The sequence below is a fragment of the Pelecanus crispus genome, chromosome 7 (genome assembly GCF_030463565.1).
Source record: "Pelecanus crispus isolate bPelCri1 chromosome 7, bPelCri1.pri, whole genome shotgun sequence".
Taxonomy (NCBI): domain Eukaryota; kingdom Metazoa; phylum Chordata; class Aves; order Pelecaniformes; family Pelecanidae; genus Pelecanus; species Pelecanus crispus.
The window spans coordinates 19,752,221-19,770,384 of NC_134649.1; the positions used below are offsets into that span (position 1 = coordinate 19,752,221).

Consider the following 18,164-nt stretch of genomic DNA (forward strand, 5'->3'; position numbering starts at 1 on the left):
CATTGCTACACTCTTCCCTCGAACACATGATAAACTGATAAATGCTCCCTTCTGCTAGCATAGCTGCATCCACACCAGTTTAGACTGCAGTATCAGCGACAGTGTGGATTTCTCATTTCCTGTGCCAACAAAACACACAGGTATCCCATGGACACGTGGTTGGATAGAGCTAGTCTTATGAAAGCACACCTAGAACAGATGCCAGACAGTAAGAAGGAAAACTGTTTAGGCACAGCTGCTGCCTCCTCCTCTGACGCTGACAGAGACAAAAAATGCCAGACTTCTGCCTACCCCTTCCTTCTGTAGGAAGTAAAGACCTAAAAAGTCAGACCTTGAAGTACCTTCTATGGCACTTCAATGGCCTGGCGCTGCTAACTTACTCCACGGACAGGGAAACAATGGGTCAACTCTCTTGCATCTCCTGCCTTTATCTGTCCTTGTGATTTGAAATGCATCTCAGCCTAAACCTCCATACAGTGTAGTCCATAAGCATTCCATGACTTCTCAACCCTGATCATGACCTGAAGAGGCCCGAAGGCACAACATTACTGACGTAGCAATACACAATTTTGTGTCTTATTTCCATGTAGGGAAATAAAAGAAATGAATGAAAAAGCTACAGAAATGGGAACCGAGTCCAGAAAAAGTACAATGCTCACTCTGACATCATACTATTACTTCCAAATACATATTACAATAACATGTGATGCCTTAAGCTATTGCTCACGGTAAGATACTCTTTTTATCTTAAGCACGTGTCATATCTGCAATAATTTCATTACAGCTTTAGACTTTTTATGTGACAACTACCACACAGGTAGAAGAGTAGTTATCATATAAAGTGTCTTGGAACATTATGACAATAAGATTAGAGTAAGTCGGTAGAAATAAAACACTACTGTAACTAAAATATATTCTACCCATAAGGGAGGAGGGACTGATACACAAGACGGGAGTTCAAGAGACAGAGTAACATAAATCCTGAATCTCATGCGTACCTCTGCAAAGCCATCACTTGACTACTTTTTAAAGCAATTTCTCTTCCAAACAAAAAATAGCTGGTAGTAGCCTCTAATATGATCTTCAGTGCTTTTCAGAACAGCCCAAAATCTGTCCCAGGACTGTCTACCACAAAGTAAATGCAGCCCTTTAGTCACTGACAAGGTTTTGAAGAAGGAACTGTACAGCTGCCTAGGAAGTTAATTTCAAAAGACAACAACAACAAAAGATATCTTGGTAGAGACTACCAGTCCCAAGCTCTTCCCCTTGATTTAAGGCACCAGGGAAAACAATATAAACCTATTCAAAGGAAGCTTGACTCCTATCTCACCATTTAGTTTACAAAATGCATTTGCTTCTTAAAGCCTCCTCACAGCACCCCACTGTTAGATCACAACTTATGGTTGGGTTTTTTGGCGTTTTTTTGTGGGGTTTTTTTAAATATTTGCACTGTTCCTGGACCATAAAAACAGGCTTTCATTTTAATCTGCTTAACACACTGTGGGAAAGGGCTTCTAATTTCACAGCACCGAGGTAAGACAAATAATTCATATAACACATTAGCACAACATCTATGGCGAAAGCATTTAGTCAGAGCTCATTGGAAACAATAGGGTGCTGAAGCAAATCTGAGAGAGGCAACTGTTTGAGACCCCACCATGCACTAAAATATATTTTGTTACATTCCATAGTAAAGATAAGATCACAGAATATTAATATATGAATTGTCCAGAGGCAATAAGGCAGTAAATTTCTCTCCCCTCAGACGCTGTATCTTCCCCCACTACTCTAGTCCTTTTCTAAATTTTTTTTTTTTCAGGCCATTCTCCAAATCAGTCATCTTTCCTTTGTGCCCTTTCATTACACTTCTTCCTTAAGTGCCACGTCTTTCTTTTACTGTTCATTACCCAAAACTACCCTGCTCCCCCTTTGGCTTCATTTACTTCCTTTCTGGGTTTGTTTTTACGTTTTCTATTGCTGCCTTTCCAGAGCTGAGTTTGCTTCCAGTGTGCGTTCTGCTGTGTGCAGAGAAAAGCAATGCAACAGAATATTTTCAGTATATTGGCACGAGTCCCCACCTAGCCACTTGTGATCATTTGCTCTCAAATCCCTAAAGACGTTCTACTTTGAACCTCTGCTGTGGAAAAGAAAAGAAAGGATACGTGGAAGAAATTCAGAAGAGACTTGCCAACTGCCGAGATTTGTGACAAGCCATTTCTACAGTCTCTAAACTGGGCTGAAAATAACAGGAAGGTGGACTTGGGAATGCCAGCCAGCCATTTCAGCACATGGCTAGAACGGAGAAGCCCAATGCTGGGACTAAGTACAGCCTGCTAAATGGAAGCTCGTGGCTATCCGTAAACCTAGCTGCTCTGTTGATCCTGGCTTCATCCAGAATCTTTTGTCCTCATCCCCTCTAAGGTAAATGTTGTATGGGGGAGCATTCTTTGGAGAACTGAAACCAAAGATTGTAGTGACAGAATTCCTTGAGCCTGTTTCTAAGAGATGCAAGCACTGCTGCGGAAAGTTAGTGACTAGCTAGAATTTTAGAAGGATTTTGCTTCCCTTTAAAAAAAAAAAAAAAAAAATCTTCCCTTGTTCTTTTGCATAGCCTTGGATATTACACTAATAGTAACACCAGAGCATCTCTGGGACACTGCTGACCTTCCATGGTAATTTCAGCGAGGTATTATGGTCAAAAAAATTAACAACTGCAACTTCTCATGAACTAGAGCCAAGAATCTCTAAAAAGAGGTGAAGTGGTATAGTGTAATTTACCCAGAAAACAAAAAAGGGAAGAGAATTCAGTTATGGTCAAACCCTGTTAGAAGCAGCCAAGACAGCATAAACAGATTTTGACAACTAGCCAAAATCTAGAGAGATGAATACCAATAAGCCAGGTCACCTCAACAGTCAGCTTTCCAGATTTTCTGTAGGTAAGTCCCTACAATTTGTTCCCCTTTCCCTCCCTTCTTCTCTGTCAGGAAACAGAAAAGACTTTTTGATTGTTATAAGAATAGAGCTAGGACTTCAGCAATTACAAAATAAAACTTTTAGTAATCTTGGCAAACACATGCCATATGCAGCAACAGATAAATGCAACTCAGGTTCTGTACACGAGGAAATTCTTGCTCATCTCCTAACAGCTGTTCTTAAGTAATGATATAAATTCTTCTCCAGCAACAGAGCCACAGTATGATCCTGCAAGTAAAATTATAGCAGGGTAACAATATATCTGCCAAAGTAATTACAACTACTCATGCAGCCCTACCTACCCTGAAAACAACAGTTAATTAATCTTTTTTCCAAAGTCATTTTCATTGGTATTAGAATTCCATATTTACCTTAAACAATTTCATAGTGCAGTTCTTGATTACTAGCAGTCCTCCCTTGATCTTTACTACACACACCCCCCTAGCTCTGTACAGTGAAGTAGTATCACTGACATCAACAGAATCATTCACGACACTTAGTATTAAACACACATAAAAACTGTCACAGGATCAGGTCTTCTGCCAGTAGAGCAGAACTCTTCTAATAGCCAAGGGTAGCTTTCATGCTGCTAACATGACTGACCTTGATCTGATCTCTTGCAGGTTCGTGTTCATGAAAATCAGATTACTTCAGTTTTTAAAAATACTCCTAATTTTAGCGGAAAATAATATACCTTTACAAGTGTCAGGAGTGTTGAATGGTAATGAAATCTGTAGAAATGACTTACTACTTTGTTTTTTAGAGACTCTCAGAGAGGAAAAACTGGCTGGCCATTGACAGATGGGCAAAAATGCTTAGAGACTGAAACTACAATGCCACTACATGTTTCTTCATCCATTATTCTTCCAAGCATCAACCCTGAAAAGAGTTGTGTTTGTGCTTTTGCTAACAGACTTACTTTTACATGTATTAGCTCAGAAACACTATGATTCAATATCAGATATTAATAGTTCAGGGTATATTTCATTAGAATTTTTAAGAGGCCTCTGTAACAACCCAGGCAGTAAAGGACCCTTCCTAACTTCTAAAATGACAACACAGATAACTAACAAAACTTCTCTTGAAGATTACACAAATGAAATATGACGCAGAGAGAGGTTTTTGATATGCCCTAGTTTCCTCTGAGATTGGTTGAATTTTATTTTATTTTTTAATATACACAGGATTTAGAAGATGCTTTATGCTGACAGTTTTTGACTCCAAGTATTAACAAAAGCTGTATTTTAGTCTGTCTTATCAAATTTCAAGACTTCTGTCAAAGGAATAGTTTAAACCTTACCTTTCTGCCCTTAGTTAACAGTTGTAACATACCACAGCCCTCTAACTCATTTACATTTGGTACAGACTTTGGCAAAGTCATCTCTCAGTTCATAAAAAAGCATTTTTTCCCACCTCTACCTCTGAATAGAAACTATGAGGGGAAATTCTACTTTAAAGTATTCTCACAATTCCACAACAGAAAGAAAATAAAACCTATAATCTGTATTTCACAAGCCTTGGCCTTCGTTTTATCCTTGACTGTATCTAACAGACCTTGCTTCAGTGCCAAAACAGTCAAGTGAAGCTCTACTAATACGTAATTTAAGTCTTCCCCATGGTGTCTACAGTTTTGCATATATGTGTATTTCAGAAGTGTATGACATACACTTCTACACGACTATGGAAAAAATTCCTCTGTCATATGTGAGGAGTTGGCAAAGCTATTGAATGTATACTTGATAGCACTTATGCCAAATGGTCTACCTTGGGGTTTTGTTTTGTTTGGGGTTTTTTTGTTTTGTTTTTGTATTCTTTCAGCCATATTTTCAAAGCCAGCTGCAGGCTTCTTGGCCATATACTCACTATTTTTCACACAAACTGCCTCTTTGGATGAGCACGCCCTTTTTAAAGATTTTCATGCAAGTAATAAAAAAAGGTGTGTGGGGGGTCTCTGTTCAACCCCTTTCTAGGAGTTCAGGAGCTTTCACTTCCGTCACTGCTGTATATTAAACACTTTCAATCTATTTGAACAGTTGCAGAACTAAAGCACACAGACATATTGTCAATTAATGCTGTAAATATCCCACAGTCTGTACAAAATGAAACATTTAAAAAGAACAGCAGCACCACAGTTTTTCACTCCATGATCACTACACCTGCCTCATTAATCTCATGTACCCATGTGAGGTAAATATATAGTACAACTACAAACTAAAAATCAATAAAACCTTTAAAAAGGTTTAATTTGATTCTACAAGGGAGGTTATCATAATCCAACTCTGCTTTCTCACATTCTGCTAGCAATTTCTCTAAGCTCAGTTTCAACTGCAACTTTGTTCTCCATCTCGCTATCTATCATGCTGTTATAATGCCAGCTCAAATGCTGTTTGTAACAGCACAGCAATTTCTCAGAAGTTGCCAGCTTCATAGCGTGTTCCTTTAGAAGCGCATGGAAATTATTAGATTAAATTACAAATGAAAGACACTGCAGTTGGTCATGATTACTGAAGCATTTATGTACATTCAGTTGATCATGAATTTTAACTTTTGTTCCTTTACATCCTTTACAGATCTTCTGTTTATATTCTATTCTGCTAGATTATATGGGAAGTGAAATTGAAGACAACTGGAAAAGAGCTATATGTTTTCTCCATACTCCCCAATATCCTCAAAAGAAAAGACTGTGACATCCACCTCCCCCATCCCCTATTGGCTTAGTGTCAACAGATCCCCTACAACCATTTTTAAAACCTCTGTTAATATGAGCACATTTCACATACAGCAATGCAACTCACTATTTAAAGAACAGAACTGTACAGGAATCTGCTTTACAAAGCAAGACCTGCAACATCCCAGTTGTCCCCCCTGGTTTGTAAGATTTCACATACCAGCATGGGACCAAACAATTAATACATCTAGAAATACCCAAAGAAAACATTGATCATACCACAACTGGTGATCACAATAGGGTAAGCAGCAGGATCTTCGATCATCTCACTGCTGGGGGTATCGTTTTCAGGAAGATGTTTCAAACCAATTTCTTGACCATACACTGCCACTGAAAATATCCAGTAATTCTCTACAGGAATAGATCTGTTTGACCCAATTCCAACGCAGATAATTATATTTATCTGTACCTAAAAATCCCTCTGAGTGTTTCAATCAGGTACGGTATTCTTCACTTTCTGTTCTGATCTGCTTAGCATGGCTGAGCACCATTAAACAGCTGTCAGATTCCACACAAGAAGTGGCTGGATTTCAATAATAAGCAAAATGGTTCCCGCTAGTGTTTAAAACACCTGGGGATCCTTCCAAATGAACAGTGCAATGAGGCTAAACTATACAATTAAACTGCTGTAAAATAAGCCCCACAGTTTCTTCATAAAAGTACACACCCTAATACATTTAGTCTCTGAAGAGCTCAGTTGTTGCTAAGAATGAAACATACCTAGATGAGACTTCAGATAAAAGTATGAAGAATAATTCACAACCTTTACATTCAAGAAATTAGACAATCAACTCCTCATGACATACAGCCCAAGCTATTCTCGTGTTTCTATCAGCACAGACGATCTACAACACATATGCTGAAGTGCTAAACCATGAGTCAGAGAACAGAGCTCAGGATGTTAGTTCAGCTATCACAAAATACAATACCAGCCTCTTCTTCATTTTCAGTCCAAAGAGATTTTATAACACTTAAAGGAGCAAGCAAACTAACTGATCGTGAATGCAGTTAGTTAGAAGTGAGAAGAGGCTTTCTAATCATCAGAACAGCAAAGCTGTAGAAGAGCCTCCTATCAGAACACTGGAGCCAAAAAAGCTAACAAACCTTAAAATGAAGTTCGAGCCGTTTGTGACACGAATTGTGTAACATGGATCTAGTGACGGTAGAGGATTTAGACTCTGCTCTGCAAGGCCCTCCTCTACATATCTGTAAGAATCTGTGCAGGTAAGGAGGCATAGATTGTCTGCCAGCTGTGGGTATATATAATCTTAAAACTAACAGCTCTGTAAAACACATTTCCAGAAGTGATTATCAAGGCTACAAAGGCTGCCTCAGCAATAGGTGAAACAGAAGGTACTTGAAAAAAGAATGAGAGGAAGAAAAAACAAGACAGCAGAAATGCACATATGAAGCATGGAAGCTTCCACACATCCAAAAGTTTCTCCAACACCTTACCCAAAGGAACTTCCTCTTCTACCAAAGCCACAGAAATTCAGAAAACTACAGAATCTCCCTGGTGAGCTCTGGTCCAGGTGTAAGCGTACTGTGACAGAGAAAAAATTCAGCTCCTCTTGAGTAGCAGCCACTGCTTCCCTCCCACAACATCCTGCCCCAAAGAACTGAGACCACAGGACGTCTTTGATGGTACAGGTGCCTATAGCTAAAAGGTCTAGGACAGACAGACAGCTGAGGAGGTGACAATTGCCTCACAGTACAGAAATGGAAGGCCCTAAGTCAAGTGTATTGTTGCGTTTTGACAGCTCCCTGTAAACTATCTGGGCCCAGCATTCCCCTTTCCCTTCCCCTGCCTTATACAACCACGCAACACCAGCTACTGCTGCCTCTAACTATGGCCCCTTTGCTTCGTATTTAGAAGCAAGGAAGCACAAGAGTCTGTAAACAATCCTTAAGCTACACAGCACCCAGACTTGCCAGTGCATTTAGTTATACCCCCAATTTTAATTTTTAAAAATGTATTTACTTACACCTGTTCCTACAACTGTGTGTCACTGAAAACATGCTCTTAAAAATATTTCAGCAGAGAAAGGATCACCTCTTCATGAATTAATGTCAAGAGTAATACAGATATCACTAATTTAAAACTAGGTTGGGTTTTTTCCCCTCTCTTTTTCACCAGGTTAGCTCTCAGATTAACTCCACTGAAATCAATCGAGTCATTCCAGATTTTCCTCAGCACACATTTTTGTAGCTTAGAAAACAAATACTGGGGGTGGGGGGGTGGGGGGTTGGGGGGGCGTAGTGTGGAAATACCAGACAACTTCCCAAAGCTGAAATTGCCCTTTCCATTCAAACGCAGTGCTATACCCAAAACTGAAATTGTCACACAGCCCGTTAATCTCCATTACAAAACACGTTCTTTATTTAGTAAAATTACAGCATTTGGTTGAATGATAACAGTATTTACATACTGGTTTACGAGCTCCTGAGATGTTTCTCAAGCAAATAAAATAAGTGAATAGGTTATGGTTTATTGAAATAAGAGAACTGCATTGTTCCTAAGAGAAAAACATACTGCTGCTATTATTGCTCCTATGCTACAAACATTTAAAACAATGTTGTCCTTTAAAGGATTCATAGCACATATCATTTACCAAAATAGGACTGAATCAGTCATGCATGCAGAATAGCCCTCAATGATGACAAAAGGCAACCCAAAGAGTCTACAGAAAACATCCAAATTTATAAAATTCAAAGAGTCCTCCTGAAAACAGCACACAAAATTTTGTACTGCAGCTATGCTCTGTGGAATAGTCTAAATCCAGAAATGGAGAAAATCTAACAATAAAGGATTTTTTTAAAGGAAAGAACACCGCAAACCTACCAATGTCATTATTAATGATGTCACATCCCTACTTGTGGAGCATCAGCCAAATTAAAACAAAACACAAAAAGCAAGCCTCCCCCCGCCCCCCCCAATCTATCCACAGAGAAAGGATCAGGCTGAATAGATGACATGATAATAAATTCCAAAGGCTTCTGGAAAATAGCAACTACTCTCAGTACCTCAACAGCGAGAAAACAAGAAGAAGTACCTACATAGCTGAAGACTTCTATTATTGAATACAAAGCATCATAAAAATATTTACACACAGCATCTTCCAAAGACGTAAGAGCTGCTTTTATTTATTTTTTTTTGGCAAGACATTCTCTCTTGATTGACTTACCACCGAGACCAAAGCTTGCTCAGTTCCAAAAAACCAGCATTCTTTATCAGATTAAAAAGCTTTTTAAATACTTCTCATTTTTAATGAGATAATAGTTCTTTATTAAAATATAGTTTATTCAATTGTAACTATTTCTAAGGGGACCAGTAGAACATTAAGCCTTAGACTGCAGCATGGGGAGAACCCCATGGATGTCAAACACTGCAAAGTGAAATGAATGGCACTTAACAGTCTCAGGCCAGGGCCAGAGCTAGCAAATGAAGCATTCCATCTACTAACCACGGCAAACCACAAACCCTTGTGGAAGAACACACACGGACTGAAATTCAACCTGCTGGACAGTGACTGCTCTTAGGAAAATCTTAACAATTAGTTTCAGCAGTAAAAATTATTATTTGGGGGGAAAACCAGGCTTTTTATCCATTTCCTGCTTTTTCCATGTATGGTGTCAATTTTCTAATGATCAGTTTTGATATCAGACTGCAGGTAATCTTCCGAAACATGCTGGTATGTATGCATGTATGCTCCCGTACACTAAATAAATCAGGTAATGATTCTCCATTTGACGGGTGCTTTTGATAACTCCTGAATTTATGTTTTCAGTTAAGCGTTCTACACAGCAACACAAACGGCATAACCTTAGCAGAATAAAGATCAAGTTATCTAAGAATGTGGTGCTCCAAACATGTATGTATATCAAGGAATAGGGTATTTTGAAATGCTAGCATTACAATAGCTAAAGCTTCACTTAAGAATTTATTCCACAGCAAACTTTCCCCACTTCTTCATCAACAGCCCTTTCTTCAATTTTGTTTTCTTCATTCCCTAGGTAAACTGGTTATTATAAACTCTGAAGTATCAAAGCAGCTTTGCAGCAGGTGCAGCTATGAAAATAGAGGATATGAAACAAATATTTCTAGTTTTTAAAAGGTTTGCCAAGTCAAACAATAAGGATTTTTACAGTTAGAGAGGTGTGTGCATGTGTACGTATATCTAAGTACGTATATATCTGTATCACTCCTCCACACAGATTGCACAAGAGTCCAGATCTGCCAGCTTACAACACGTTGCAGAATCACAACCCAAACAGGTAAATTCTTGAACTCAATGCACAGTTGAACATACGAGCTTATAAGGCAGCTGTTCTAAAAATAATTTCACCTATATTGGTCACACATTAAGGTCACACTGTTGCCATAAGAAATAAAGGACCATATATTAAAAAAAAAAAAAAAAAAGAGGCAAGAAATCAAATTCTATTTCAATAGCTTAAAAAAAAAAAAAGCTTCAAGTCCACAGGGATACCTAACACCTAATCCATCAAGTCCCAGTTTCAAGAAGGCCAAAATGCTCATATTGTCATGTTTTCCTGCGTGGTTCTGTGTCTTCAGGTTTTAACTATTAGGGAGGCGCAATCAGCTGGTGTGTAGTGTGTAGGTCAGTTTATTTCCAATACGCTAATTTATGCAACATTAGCACAGAATGCCAGCTCCAATTCTCTTACTGTTTGCACTCTAGGAGTAGACTCGTATTTTCTGCCAAGTCCATTACATCATCCGAAAAAACCCAAACATTTCTTTTTTTTTTTTTTTTTTTCCAGATCCCTGCCACTCTCCTTTTCCCTCTCCCTTCCCAAGCCCTTCAAAACCGTACGCCAATCGCGGCCGTAAGCTTTATGTCACTTTCGAGACGGCCGGGCCACAGCATCCAGGAGCCTTGGCTATTACCGCGCGGCGCGCGGATGCCTCCATCACTGACCTTCCTTTTCCCATTCAGGCTGTTACATAACCCAGCGCCCGCCTGCGTGCGGCGGGCGCGAGCCGGCGCGAGGGTCAGCGCGTGCCCGCGGGTGCCCGACCCCCCCCCCCCCTCCCCCCCTTCCCTGTTTCATCCCGGGGGAGGAGGGACATATGGGTCAGCAGGTTAGCGGGACCAAAGCCGGAACAATTCGGGACCGCGCAGAAAACGCCCCAACCGCCAGAGCCGCCTGCTCTGCCCAGCCTCCCCCCCCTCCCCTTTTCGCATCCGTACAGAACCGGCAGCCGAGCGTCGCATAACGTCTGGGACCCCAAAGTTGCCCCCCTCCCCGCGCCCGCCGGCGGCCCCGCTCCCCGGCAGCACCGTCTGCCCGCGCCGCCGGGGGAGCCGGGGCGGCGGGGGCGGGGGGGCGTTGTGTAACACCCGCGAACTACGGCCGCTCCGCAAACATCCAGAAAACTCCCCGACAAATTAAGGAAATTTTCTCCAGTGTTTCTGATTAACCTCGTTACATAAGGCGCTTGCATTCCAAATCCACTCTCGCAAGCTCTAAATATACCCCGCGCAGCCAAAAGCTCCCTGCACACACACGCCCGTGGCCACCCGGCCTCCTCCGGCCGAGCCCGCTCCTCCTCGCCTCGGCATCCGCCTAACTGCGCGCTCCCTGCTCGCAAATCGCCTCTAATTAAATCTTTCGGCGTGTGTCATCTCGAAGGCTTTTACTGTACGCGGATTCCCCGAGTGGGAAGCTGCCTGGGAAGGGGGGGGGGGGGTGTGGCCAAAAGGGGAAAAATACTGTAAAACACAAGCCAACACATGATCAGCCATATTCCAACCTACAACCCAAAATCCCTCCGTCCGAGGAGAGACCGTCTCCCCACCGCCGGCGGCCGGGCATCGCCGCCGCGGCGGCCGCCGAGGGGGCTGCCGCTCCCGCCAGGCACGCACTTTTCTCCGCCCGTCGTTTCTTTCAGCAGCCGTGTGTATTATTACGCAGAGTTATTTAATTAATTTTTACCCATCACCGAGTGATTTTACCGAGCGAAGCCTCTCTAGCGCGCTCCCCCTCTCGCAGGAGCAACGCTTCATACATTATTTACAAGTAATTAAAGCGGCAGCCGCCTCCCTCCCGGCACGTCTCGGCAAACTCCGGCGGTGTTTGAAGCCGGCGCCCCTCACCGTGCCCGCGGCGGGAGCGGGGGGGAGCGCGCCCTGCCCGCCCCGCTCCGCCGCCGCCGGGGCGGCTCGGGCACCACCGAGCTGACGCCGAACTTCAGCCGCCCTGAGCGCCCTCAGAGCTGACCCGCACGGCCGAAAGACGCAGTCTGAGGCAGGAGAGGGCTGGGCAGTTCGCGGCAGAAAACGGGGGGCTCGTCTGTTTGGCCGCAGCGCTTTATTCGGGGGGCGCGGGGGGAGCGAAGGAGAATCCGCGGGAGCCAGAGACCCTCTGCAAAGTTGCGCACCTTCAGGAAACAACAGCAGCTACGAGATCATCCGCTCCGCGAGGAAATCATTTTAAGATACACTTAAACGAATTAAGGGAAAACAGCGCGCAAGAGAGTGAATAAGTCACCCGCAAACCGCAAATCTCCTGTTTAATCACAGATCCCCCATTCACAACAAGCCACAGCACACCAGTTGAGAAACTGTCAAAAGGAGACAGACGAGGGGGAGAAGAAGGGGGGGGAGGAAGGACACTGCAGCTTTAAAAGTTTGTTCCCTTGAATCCCAATACTCCTGCTGTTGCTTTATATATTTATAAAATTATGTAATTTCAGGGGCACAGTACCCATCCGGATACCACAAGCAATAAACGAGAGAGACAGGAAAGCACCAAACGCCGCTCAATATTTTCATTGCATTTGTCCCTCCTCCTGCAGCAATTAAAAGAAGCTATAAAAGTTTGCAAGGTTTTGCGGGGGGTAGAAGCGTGGCTTGTTTGCGTGCGCGGCTTCGACAAGCACGAGCAATAAACCAGAGGATTAAATTGCTGCATTTCCCCCTTCTCTCTTACCCCCCTCTTCCTATTCCCACCCACCCCCCGATCCCACTCCCCCGGCCCCCTCCCCCTTCCCCAAGTCTCCCTACCTCTGCTGCTGCTGCTGCTGGAGTAGCTCTGCCTGCGGACGGGAGCCGGCGCATCGCTTTTCCGGGCCGGCTCCAGGTTCACCGGGGTGTCCCTGGCGCCGGCGGCCGCCTCGGAGACGCTGCTGCCCGGCTCACTGGCTGCTGGATCGGGGGCTGCCGGAGCGGACTCCATGTTTTTCCCAATGTAGATCGCTTGGAGATGGCGAGCTCCTACACTCCCTCTATCTTCTGTTTCCAGCGCAACTCTATGGTAGGAAAGCAGAAGGGAGAGAGCGAGCGTGATCCAGATGGGATGTGAGCTTGCCTGGCTGTGACCACAAGCAGCGCTAGCGAGAGCTGCACACCCCCCCGCCCCCGCACCCCCCGCGCTCCGCCGCCAGCCCCGCGCCCGCGCCCGCGCCCCGCATCGCCGCCCTCCGGCGCGGCCCCAGGGCGCGGGCCCCGGCCGGCCGCCGCGCCGCCGCACGGCTGCGGGCCAAGGCGGGCGGGCGCCCGCGGGGGCGGCGTGCGGGGCGCCTGACGGCCGCGGGAGGCGGCGGCGGGAGGGGGCGGCGGCCGCGGAGCCCCTGCAGCCCCCAGCGGGGCCGGGGGAGGAGAAGGCGCTGCCGCTGCCCAGGGCGGGCGGGAAGCCGGCCCGGCCTCCGCCTGCGCTGGGACCCACGGCTCCACGCCTTCGCGGGGCCCGCCCAGCGTGGTCAGCGGGCCCACGAGGAGCTCCCAGCTCTGGCCCCAGTACTGGCGGGAAGAGCTTCCACGCAGGGCTGTCTTTCCGCCCGTGACTGGTTCAGCTGAAGCTGCATCAGAAGATGCCAGCTCTATCTCAAGACCCACACCTTTAGCAGCCGTGCAGCCGGAGAAGGCAACGTTGCAGACGACACCTCTCGTTCAATGAAGGACGCTTTGACGTAGGACAAAAGGCGACTAGCAAGGTGCCGGGAAACCTCCAGATCTGCTCTGACTTCTGCAAGCGCTCTTGCGCAGTTCATAGTCTCAGTAATGGTCAACTCCTTGTCCATTACCAGATTTTAAAATAAAGTAACAGCTGCCACGAACGGTGTGCTGAGAACACATCCCTCTTGCATAACAGAGGCCACGTTACATGCAGCCCTCCTGCACCGGAGGTGCTAAAGCAGTCTGCTCTGACCCTTCCGACTGGAAGCATGGCCTGACTGAGTAGACCACAGTATTTGTACCGATAGCAGTACAAGCTTTTGCTAAATGGTACTGGCTCACGTGCAAGCAGCTGATAGGCCACCTTCTGCCGACCAGGACCGCTTCCACAGCTTTCAGCACTGCTGGTGCTGGTACCTGACAAAATTCATAGGTAAACCTTGGACAAATCCACATCCTGCTGTCTAATCAACAGTACTGCACTGCTCTGACAGAAATGGCGGCTGTTCACAAACAGTTGTGAAACATACCATGAGTCCTATTTGCCCCAGGAGCTTGTCCGCAAATTGGATTACATCTTGCATTGCTGATAGTTCTTTTAGTGGAAGGGTAGAGTCTTGGGTCAGTTGATTTGGAGGTGCTGAAGTTCCAATTACCAGTGTCTGAAAGAAAACCAGAATAGTTCTGATTATGTCGGCTGCCTACATCTGAAAGGGATGGGCAGAGATTGCAGAAGATCGACTAGCATTAAGAATGAGTCTGCATTTATTTTCAGAGCACAAATAAATTTGAGGAGGTCACAGCTGGACTTACAGACCTTGCCCACTGAGTAAGCCAGTGCTTGTTTTTGAGGATTAAGTATTCGGCTATGGCAGGCCTGGAAGCCCTGGGCATGGACACAAAAGGCTACAATGTTTTTCAGCAGTGACAAGTGAAATCATCTCAAGCCTGGTAGAAGCTGTTCCTAGACAGCAGACTTGGAAGGGGAGCGAGTGAAAATGGAGGGAGGCAGGAGTACAGTTTGCACCCAGTGCCTTGTCTTGAGGCTGTGGGCAGTGTCCCATCATTACACTGTAACCCATGCTGGCACGGACAGGTTGACAGTCTTTTGGCATGGTCTGGCTCGAATCTGCAGAGGGCAGTGAGGTGGTCCTTCTCTGATGCAAGTTTGGTGGATTAGAGTTGCAATTTCCTGCAAACTCTCTCCCTTTACTTTTCACTAATTGGCAGCCTCCAAATAGAAGCAAGAATTATGTGAGCTGTGGAAAATGAACTGCCTGTTATCCCGAGAGAAAGCTTATCCCTCCCTCTTCAGATCAGGGTTTAAGCAGGCTGACCAGGCAGTGTGTGTTGGGAAACTTGCCCGGCTAATAAGAAAAGGACTTCATTCCTCAAAGCTGCCAGACCACTGCCTTTCACCAGCACTGGGAACAATGGGACCACTCGCCACAGTAAGGATTATTCACGTGAGTGTTTTGCAGGACTGTTTTTAGTACTGCAGATACTTCAAATTATCAGAGAGTGTGGGGTGTTTTTTTCCCTTTTCCTTTTATCTGTTAAAGGCTGCTGAGATTTAGTACACCTACCTTGGCTAATACAACTGTCATCTAGTGTATCTTTTCTCCCATTTTCTAAATCTAAACAATTTTTCAATTTACTTTCTTAGAAGAGAAAGAAGAGAGGGAAACACTGAAGGCCACAATAGGACAACGTAACAGCAGAGCTTTGTTTTTCAAAAGGAATTACGGGGGGAGAGGCAAATCACAGAGGAGTAACCCCAAGTGCCTAGAACATGTGAATCAATAGAGAAGAAAAATTAATTTTATGTTGTTTAACAACATCTCTCTCATAAGTCACTACCAATAAGAACAAGCTGGAGCAGGACAGATTTGTAGTATGTTTGTAGAGGTAACAGTCTAAGAGGTTTTTTGTAGCACCCACACAAGCAAAGCAACAAAGCAGCTTTGCTCTTTTGCAAAAAGAGAGGGTGCCTGAAAAACCTGAAAGCACCATGAGAAAAAGAATAGGGTGACAGTTCACTTGAGCTTTATATAATGGAGGAAAACCATCTTGACTTTTGTCAAGCTCCCTCTCCATGAAGCTGCTCTGCTGAAGACATTTCCTGGGCACAGAAAAGGTCTTCCTCGTTCTTTGGTCTTTCATTTCTAGCTTCCAACCCATACCGAAATGGTTCATTAACTTTGATCACTAAGCTTGTCTAGACAAGATGAGATAGCATTAGCAGCAAAGACAGGTATACTGAAAAACTTGAGAAATGTTTGGTTAGGTTAAAAAGGGCTTTAGAAATCGCTGCAGATGTTACCTGCAACAGATCCTACCAGAAGTAACAGTAATGGGAAAAAAAAAAAAAAAAAGGACAAGTATCACCAAACATTTCCTGTTGATTTTGTTGATTCCATGTAGATATAAAAGATCAATAATTTTTAAAATTTTAATTAAAAAAAAAAATCACACAAATCTTGTGTGATTCCAGAGTAGACAAGATATTAAGATCATATGGACACTTTTTCAGAGCACCACCACAGTGACAGAGTAAGTGGCAGAAAAGCTATAATGCATACAACTGTCAAACACCACAGAAAGCACGCTCTCATGCGGGACAGGCACAAGGTACACAAAGCATACACACACATGGAAGAAAATCATAGTTCACAACAGATTAGTATACCGCCATTTTGCCGTAGCGTTCATGGTCCATTAATATGCAAGCATATTTTGAATTTGAGGTTGTCAATAACAGTCTTCTACCTACACAACTAATACAGCTGTTGAAATACCCCACTTTAAAAAGAATGCCAAAGTACATTCCTGACCCAGGAACTATATAACAGCCTGCATTCCCTTCTGTGGATCTGGGCTACAGTGACCTCTGGCCACACCGTGCACATGTCAAAGGGGACTGTCAAACCTTCCTAGGAAGCTTTGTTAGCTCCAGTCTAGCAGTTGTAGAGAACACACTGCTGCAGACCTGAATAATCATGAGGGCAAAGCTTGGATAATATCACACAAAAAGAACTAGCGAGATATTTTGGTGCTGGTGGCATTTCCTGTCTTAGGTGTCCCATTGCAACATTCCCCCAAATTCTTCCAGTTACAGCTCCTCCTGTACAACAAGTTACCAGGGCTAAGGTGCATTTGCTTCTATTGGACACGTTCCCCTGTCCGTGGTTTTGATGTCTTTGCAGGAAAAGAGAAAGCAAAAGGTCATAGGTTGAGGACATTCAGAAGAGCAAATTTTGGAGTCATGCAAGTAGTAGGACATCCACCAGGTCTTCAGTGGAGTCAGCTAGTACAATTCTGATGTACTCATGCTTATAGACGGATCTTGAAAGAAGAATTTAAATCACATGTATCTATTCTTTGAAACCATATTTTGTGGCATATCTCTTAACCGTTTACAAAGCCATTTTCTTAAGAAGCTTTAATTAAATTTTACAGTAGGACAAGAAACTGCTTCCACTTGAAACACATACAGCCTACAATACCTGAAAGCAACTTTCTCAAAGTTATGCACCCCATTAAGCTTCAGCAAAAACAGGCAGACTAGTAAACTACACGTAGAGAAGCTAAACTAATTACTGAAGCTGAATATTTGGCAGTAATTAAACACTACTTTAACAGCATTCTGTCTAGATGAAACCAAAATAAGAAATAATAGGGGAGAAATAAGACAACTGTGCTGGAGGCACCATGACTGGATACAGTTTCAGTAGGCCCTTTCCCACAGCCTTTATCTCTAAAGAAAGTGGAAAGCTCATCAAACAGTTCATCTGGAACTTACACTCACAGATATAATTTTGTTTGTTTTAAAGACTGAGAGCATCTGTTAACTAGCTAGCACAGTGCAGATTCAGTGGAATCTTCTTCTGCCTGCTGCAACCTCACAGTGTAAACTATGAGCTGCTTTTCATTGTTTGTTAAGCCTCTATTTCCACTTTCCTCTCCCGCCATTTGGATTCATTCCTTACTGGATTTTCTATTTCTGAAAGAAACTGAAGTGGAGAAGCATACAACATATGAAGTAATGAATTCTTTGGGCTTATCTGTACAGCACTATGCCCACAATCAGCATCCTCAGATATAAAGAGTAAGCAGCAATAGCATGGGCCAGTTCTTAAGAACTCAATGCTTTTTGTGAATGAATTAAGGCAAAAGGCCCAGAGATATCTGTCTTTCTCAGCATGCTGTCTTTGTTGCTGTTTTCTTGCAGATGGTTAAAAAAATTACTGAATATTTTCCCTTAGCAAGATGAACACCTTTCTCACATTACATACACTTGCAGACAATCTCTTCCTCCCACAAAGGTAAGCTAATTGAATTAGAGGAGCAATTCAGCCTGCCCATATTCTCTGGAGAGTTGAAGGGAAACAGGGAAGAGAAAAATCTGATCCAAAGATACATTTTTCATCTCAAGAAAATGGAAGCTCTTTTAGTGAAGATCAGTAAGAGACACCATTTCTGAAATCTTGGATCACTCCTGGTCCGAAGTGGGGGTGGTTATTTTTTAATTAACTCTTGCT

At 43.8% G+C, this 18,164-nt stretch overlaps 1 protein-coding gene across 2 annotated transcripts in view; it reads right to left on the minus strand.

The window, feature by feature from the left end:
- RORA (RAR related orphan receptor A) overlaps positions 1–12,904 on the minus strand; it is a 398,251-nt gene extending 385,347 nt beyond the window's left edge. The window contains exon 1 of one of the 2 annotated variants that reach the window (XM_075713910.1): positions 12,751–12,904. In XM_075713910.1, coding sequence (XP_075570025.1) covers positions 12,751–12,904 — 154 coding nt within the window. Of the gene's footprint in view, positions 1–12,732 lie in introns of both variants that reach the window. The other variant, XM_075713909.1, reaches the window with a different exon arrangement.
- Positions 12,905–18,164: the final 5,260 nt, after the last annotated feature.